At 41.7% G+C, this 7,570-nt stretch overlaps 1 protein-coding gene across 3 annotated transcripts in view; it reads right to left on the bottom strand.

Moving 5' to 3' along the window:
- slc23a4 (solute carrier family 23 member 4) overlaps positions 1 to 5,706 on the bottom strand; it is a 40,243-nt gene extending 34,537 nt beyond the window's left edge. For 2 of the 3 annotated variants that reach the window (XM_048549158.2, XM_048549155.2), the window contains exons 1-2: positions 5,403 to 5,706; positions 921 to 1,067 (exon numbers count right to left, since the gene is read on the bottom strand). In XM_048549158.2, the coding sequence (XP_048405115.1) occupies positions 921 to 1,067; positions 5,403 to 5,450 (195 nt within the window). In that variant the 5' untranslated portion in view covers positions 5,451 to 5,706. The remainder of the gene's footprint in view (positions 1 to 920; positions 1,068 to 5,402) is intronic. The other variant, XM_048549157.2, reaches the window with a different exon arrangement.
- Between the last annotated feature and the right edge of the window lie 1,864 nt (positions 5,707 to 7,570).

Consider the following 7,570-nt stretch of genomic DNA (forward strand, 5'->3'; position numbering starts at 1 on the left):
ACTGGAGGAGCAGCACCTCATATTCCACCATGGAAGCTTACAATCCAATGGTCTCAATGTGGACTTTACAAGCTTCAAAATCTCCCCACCCCCGACCTCATCCCAAGACCAGCCCCCTTCTCATCCCTGCCTCTTTGACCTGTCCATCTTGTCTCCCACCTACTGGCACCTCCCACCTCACTGACCCATCCCCATTTCCTACCTACAGTCACCTTTACTAGATTCATCCCTGCCTCCTTGACCTGTCAGTCTTCTCTCCCACCTACCACTATCCACCTGCTATCACCACCCCTGCCCCCCACTCTATTTATTTGAGCCCCTTCCCTTCCCCCATTTCTGAAAAATGGTCCCAACCCGAAACGTCAGCTTTCCAGTTCCTCTGATGCTGCCTTGCCTACTGTGTTCATCCAGCTCCACACTGTGTTATCATAAATAGGATGCTGTGTTTGTATCTATGACAACAGTAGCTATATTTTGAAAGTATTTAATAGTTGTGAAGCACATTGTGACATATTTTTAAAAGTTAATTGTTAAGACGTGGAAATTATTGGCAAGACTTATCTTACAAGGACCAGTAATCCTTGTAAAGGTGATGGTTTCAGTTGGTTTGGTGTCTGTACGCCAACAGTTCAGAGGGAATTCCAGGGTTTTAAAGCAGCAACAATGAAATCAGCCTGAATCAGGATGGTGTGTGACTAGAGGGGATTTGGAGGTGAATGTTTTCCTCTCCATTTGGGAGTCTTGTCATACATGGTGCCAGAAGTCAAGGTTTGGGTCCGTTGCTGGCAGAATGGCTTTAACACATTGCTACAGTTTACCTATAGATGGTACACAATACAGTCACAATAAGGCTGAGGCCATGAAAGGTGCAATATAACGTTTCTGTGTTTTGGTTCTTGTTGTCTCTCTCTGTTTCTTACCTGAGTGCCAAGAAGTATGCATAAATACCAAGGAGGAACATCAGTGACATAATATGTCATCTTGTTCCCGTTCTCCTTCGATGAAGACAATCTGCTGTCCTCATTCTTCTCCATTGTACTTGTTTGATGAGTGAATTCGTCTTCATTCTAAATAATAACAAAAAGTGAACATTCCTACAAATTCCCTGATGGATGGTATGGAACTGTCCTTAAATGTCGAATTCCTTTCGACTTTAGGAGCTATTCAAATTCCCTGCTGGTAAATGATTATCTGTGACCAACACTTCCAGGAGTCCATGTATTGCACAAGATGTGTGAAGTTTTTCGATCGTCATCCCCATGTTTGACAAATGAACTCTATGCATGTCCAGCAACTTTGAGTGGGCATCCACAATATCTAAGAACATTGACTACGCAGGTCTTTCCATAAGCTCAATGCGTAACCATGTCCAGGATTTACCTGGCCAATGTCATGATTGTAGTAGATCTGCTTGCAGTAATTTTTGTTCTTGTTTACATTCTAGGCACTGCCCCACCTACAGCTATGTTAGCATCCAATTCTGACCACCAGACATAACTTCTCATCAACACCTTCATTTATGAAAGCCCTGAATGACCCGGGTGGAGTTCAGCCAGTAACTGGCAGCGACCTTTGTTCAAGATAATTACTTTTGTTGCCTGTAATAAAATGCCATCCTCTGCTGTGATCTGGTCTTCCTGGGTCCAAAAAAGGTTTCAGTTCTGGTTGTGATGACCCTTTGGTTTCTCCATCACCACCAGCTGTTTCAGTTTTGCCAGGACTGGATCTTTCTGTGTCCAACGTCTGATTTTATCAGGTGTGATTAGACCTGTGGCCAGAAAACTTAAAACCCATTCGGGACTGTTTCAGTGGTGCGTAGCACCAGTGATGTACCTGTCAGTGGGAGGCGGCTCAATGCATCATGATTTGCTACTTGGCCTCCCAGATGTCGTTCCAACTTGTAATTATACATACATAGTATTAGAGCCCAATATTGAATTAGGCCTAAAGCTACAGGTGGAACTGCCTTGTCCTCTTTAAGTAGACCTAGCAGGCATCTGTGGTCCGTCATCATCACAAATTTACACCCATAAAGGTATCGGTGGAACTGCCTGATTCCAAAATAACCACCAAACCTTTGTTCTCTACCTGTGTGTATTTAATCTCTGCATTAGCTAAAGTCCTAGGTGCATAGGTAATTGTGTGTTTCGCTCCATTGGGCCAACTATGACCTAACAACTACCCTGATATCGTATGGGGAGGCATTGCATGTCAACACCAAATTTCACCTGAGATATAGTGTGCTACCACCTTAGAGGATGATTGCTGGTTCTTCACTTCCCTGAAAGCTATGGCTTGGCTTTGTGACCATTTCCAAGGCGGACCCTTTTACGAGAGTTGATGTAAAGGTGCCAGGATGGAGGCCAGGTTATGTATGAGCTTTCCATAATAATTCACCAGCCGAAGGAAAGACCTAAGGTCCAGTACAGACATGGGAGTTGATCGCCCTCATTTTCTCTTCCACCTGGTGCAATCTAGTCTTGTCAACTCTGTAGCCCAAGTAGGTTTCTTTGGGTACCTGGAACACACATTTTTCCCTTCTGAGGCATTTACTTACCTGGAAGAAATGTCTAAGGTCTATGGCTAGGTTCCCTAAGCCCTCCTTAATTGTCTTCCCTGTTAATAGCATAACATCTAGGTAAATGGCAACAAGGAGTAGATCTTTTATAATGTTCTCCATCATCTGCTGAAAAATTGCACAGGCTGACAATACCCCAAATGCCAGCCATGTATATTGGTACAAACTCTTATAGGTAATAATTGTAACATACTCCTGGGAATTACAAGTCCACATGGCTCATGTCCAGCTTTGTGAAGGATAGTCCCAATGCCAGCTTTGCATATAAATCCTCTATATGAGGGATTTGGTATTGGTTCATTGTTTGTTTAAAATACCCACAAAGGCGAACCGATACATCAGACTTCACAATCAGTACAAGCAGTGCTGTCCATTCTGCAAACTGGACTGGTTCAATTATTCCTTCCATTTCCAGCCTCTGATTTCTGCCTCTACTTTTGCCCATAAGGCAAATGGTGCTGAGCGGGCCTCGCAGAATCATAGAATTGTTTCCTGGTCAACACGCAAGGTGGCCTTGGCTCCAGCAATAGTCCCTGGACCTTCCTGAAAATGTTTGGGTTTTTAAACTAGGACTTCACTCAGACAGCCATTTCCTAATCAAAAAATGTTGCCCCAATCCAGGTGAACCTTTTTCAACCAATTTCGCTCCAACAAGATTGAGACCAAACCTTTTACTACAATCAGCGATAACTGAACCGACTACTTCTCATAAGGGACAAGAGCCAAAGTTGTACCCTTAGTCTGTAAAATTTCTCTGAACAAAAACCAAGTTGCTGGAAAAGCTCAGCAGGTCTGGCAGCATCTGTGAAGGAAAAAAACAGAGTTAACATTTCGGGTCCGGTGACCCTTCCTCAGAACTGGCTTCTCTGATGTAGGTTCTCAGTGTAGCTCAGGTGTTGTGTGATCTTAAGGGTTGCAGTTCGGTGTGAATTTTGTTAAAGACTGATTCTGTAATCATCAAAATGGCTGTACTAGTATCGACCTCCACTGGAACCAGGTGACCATTTCATCAGATGTTTATTTTGACTGATTCTGATTTGGATGTTTCTAAGCAATTTAACTGTTCTAAACCAGATGTAGGTGGGCATTCCAGGGTGTGCACTCTCCTGGATGCCAGCCTGTGAGTTCTCTTACTCCATTTAGTTCGAATGGGACTCTTACACTGTCTTGAGTCCACATCCCGGCAGCAACTACAATGGCTTGCCATTTGGCCGAGGCTTGGCTTTGCTTTGGGGCTTTGCTGTGGGCTGACCCAGAGTCTCTCTGTTCAGGATATGTCCTGAGTGAGGCTATGCAATTGTCCAAGTTCAGTTACCCTGGCAAGTGTATCCACTTCCATCTCATATGCAACTCATATGCTCCACTTGCTGCATTTCCAATGGTAAAGTCAGCTATAGTGCCTGTTTGAAGTTCAGTTGGTCTTCAGCTATTAGGTGCTTTTTCACGGTTATATCATTAATCCCACATACCAAATGGTCTCTCAGTATCTCATGAAGGGGGTCAAACTAAAGTCACATGGCTCTGCCAGTTGTCTTAACCTATTCAAAAATCTTGATTTGGATTCCCCTCGTTCTTGAATTGCTAAGTAAAACCAATAGTGTCTCAGAATTAGAGGAGGCTTTTGGTTGTAGCATTCCTTAACTAAATCTGTCAATTCTTGGAAGTTTCAGTTTCTGGTTTCTAACTTCTCTGAGAAATTGAGGCTCCTAATAACCGAAAAAGCTGCAGGTTCACAAGCTGTCAGGAGAATTACTTATTCCGTTTCATTGGCTTGATGTCATTTGCCCAGAAAAAAAGCCGCATTCTTTCTACATACAGGGTGCCAGTCTTTGACGGCAGCATTGAATGAGTCAAGCTTCCCAAATAATGGTATGATGCTAGCAGTGCTTACTCCAACTCGAAGATGACTGTTATGCGTGCATTTCTTCAGGAGCATGCTTTTCTCTTGCCACTGAAATAACTCCACAGAGGACAATATCCCAGCACCAAGTCACCCTTTATTTACACATGGAGAGTCCTTGACACTGAGCCAGCTCTCAGATTGAACACTATGTCTGACACTCCAGGACTCCCTAATTGGACTAGATTAACAGCACTAATCAGGGAGCTCATATTCTATGAGGTCAACCTGGCTAACCTTGCTATAATCACCACACATGAGGTGTTTGAGAAGAAAATGCAGGATTAGGGTTTGGTTAGGGTTAGGGCCCCTTAATGACACAGAAAGAACTTCCTAACCAGAAGTTCAAGAAGTGATCCTTTCTGAGCATGTTCACGATTACAAAATAAAAGCTTTTTGACAAGCATTGCAGTTTTTTTTGGTTTAAATCCTCCCTAAACATTGAACATTAGAGAGAGAACAAGCTCCTTTTGTACATTTGTAGCTTCAAGACAACATTAAACAAGGCCTATGACTTGATCACTGGTATGTGAACAATGTCCTCATGGTTGGGTTTAGCTTTGAGTATTCACCACATTATTTTGTAGGTTTATTGGAAATTGGGTTGGAAGATTGAAGGTTTTGTACCGAGCAGAAAATCGTCCTGATTTCTTAAGCATATTCAGTACATAACAGGCAGGCAAATTGAGAAAGCGTCACGGAGAATGTACCGAAATGTATGGATTCCAATATTAACATAAAAAAAAGTTGGACGAAGAGCACAAAAAACTAGCCGCTAATTTCAGAAGTATGAGTGAGCCACAATTGTATATTTCATCAATTAACAGAAAGATTCTTGTTACTTTTCATTAATATTTACTGGGACATCATCATATTAACAATATAACGAAAAAGACATTATTTCAGAAAAGGATTGATACTTACAATATATCCATAATTATTTAGCCAGTGGGCTTCTTTCTCGGAAGACATAGCAATTCAGACCCAGCTGCACAACTGTGCACGTTTATAAGCAACTCCTTCAGGAGGGCACGCACCAAATATTTATTCAAAGATAATCACTAGGACTGGAACTGTTCTTTTAAATAAACTTATTGCGCAACCTCCGGAGTTAACTGCCCGCAAAAAAGTAACTCTTTACAATCCTCTAGATGAATGACATCTTTCCTTTGAGATTGCAGCAAAGGAAGAGGAGTAACTAAAATATGTAGTCATATCTTGAAGAAGTACTGCCCAGAGGTAGCAAGCAAATATTAACTGTCGTCTGATTAATCATCGACGAATCGTACAGATTCGAACAGATCCTGAACTCTCAAGCACTCAGTCCACTGTAAAGATTAAACCTGCTCTATAATGATTCTCATGAATCAATTCAGCCACTCCCATTTTCTCTATTATAACAGAGTAAAAATAAAAGGCTTACTGTACAAGACTTCAAGGTGACGGGAACGCTATATTAAAAGTAAGCTGTTATATGCAAGCACAGCAAATATGACGGTTTCATTGGAATTTAGATAAAGACGGACTATTAGATAAAAATGGAGAGGATTTTCTACACTGGTGCTAATGCACGTTTGCTTGTTGTGATCCACAAATTCAATTTTACCCCTGAGAAAGCCCGGGCTGAAAACAGAGACGTTTCTGTACATCAGTATACCAGAGATGTTACTTCAGGCATGAAACTTAGGCGTCACGCTTTGTATTGCTGCTAGTGCCGCCTGCCTTTTGATTTTCATCTGTAAAAATGAGCTCAGAAACATGCAAATATTATTGCACATATAGGCATGTTTTGCAATATCATCCAGATAAATGATAATGAAATCATGGCCTTGAAATCATATCTGACACTGAAGTAAATGTGCATAGATGGCATTCACCATTTGGCATTCCCATTCTACTTTGTTAATCTGAGAAGATGTGTTCTCCCGGGACACTCCATACCAAACTCCCAGCACCACCTCCAAGTGCCGCAAGCAACTTGTAAATTCATGCTTAAAATCTGGTTTGCCTTGATGGTTGTTCCAGAAATGTATCAGGAGCCTAAAGCAATATTTGATTCGTTGATTCTTGTACCTATCAAATAACAGTGATTTCAAAAGACCAATTGCAATAATCCTTAGAATGACAGCTATCCATTTGTGTATCAGTTTAGTGAGATTTAAGTTTTGTTCCTGTGTTGATACTTCAGGGTGTGAAGATCTTAACTGATATAGTGCCATCATATCCACCCCTCTATGCACCAGTTAGTACACAGAGACAGAAGCCATCACGAGTGAGGATCTGCCTTACTTAAACAACCACTCTCTTGTTGACATTGCATGATATTTGGTAAATCAACAGCACCCTCAGCTGCCTTTTGTTGGTGGTAAGGACCTGGTGCTCCCATATATTCAGCAACGATAGAGCCTGCTGAATATTTATACCAATGATACCACAGTGCATTGGGACCATTGGCTCCCAGGCCTTCTGGAGCAGCTTAGGATAGTCATGGAGCGATAACAGTTGGGCAAAATGATTAAAAAATACAGTGAAAATATATGCAGAGAGAATCATTGTTTTATGATGAAATATAATGTTGTGAAGGAGGATGATTCTTGTTTTCTGTTCTGAATAGGATTCTTAGGGGCAAATTTGCAACATGGAGCAAATGCCTTCTACTTCTCTTTACTGAACGAATTGCTGTTCAAGCAGATATCGTTGAGGAGCGGAGAGATGTGGATAGCTTTGTGGAAAGGTACTTTCTTATTTACCTTCTCCTTTAGTATGATCTAATCCTAGACTTTCTCTCTTCCTCCCATTTTATCTTCTGCATCCATCCTAAGGATACCTACAAGATCGTCCTGAGTCAGCTCCATGATAAAAGCTCCACAACAAAAGTTTGGAAGCAGAAGATTTTCCTGCCTGAGACTGCTCATAACAACTTCTCTTAGTTGCATTGCTGAGAAGATTTTTCTGCTTAAATCAGGTACAGCCGATGCTTGAAAGACTGTGGACAATCACAACTGTGAAAGCACCCCCTTGATGGCTTAACAGGTTATGCAAGTAACTCAGTCCTTTCTTTCACAGGCTGAACTTAAGTCAGGTGCAGTTCT

This window comes from Stegostoma tigrinum, chromosome 18 (assembly GCF_030684315.1).
Source record: "Stegostoma tigrinum isolate sSteTig4 chromosome 18, sSteTig4.hap1, whole genome shotgun sequence".
Classification (NCBI taxonomy): Eukaryota; Metazoa; Chordata; class Chondrichthyes; order Orectolobiformes; family Stegostomatidae; genus Stegostoma; species Stegostoma tigrinum.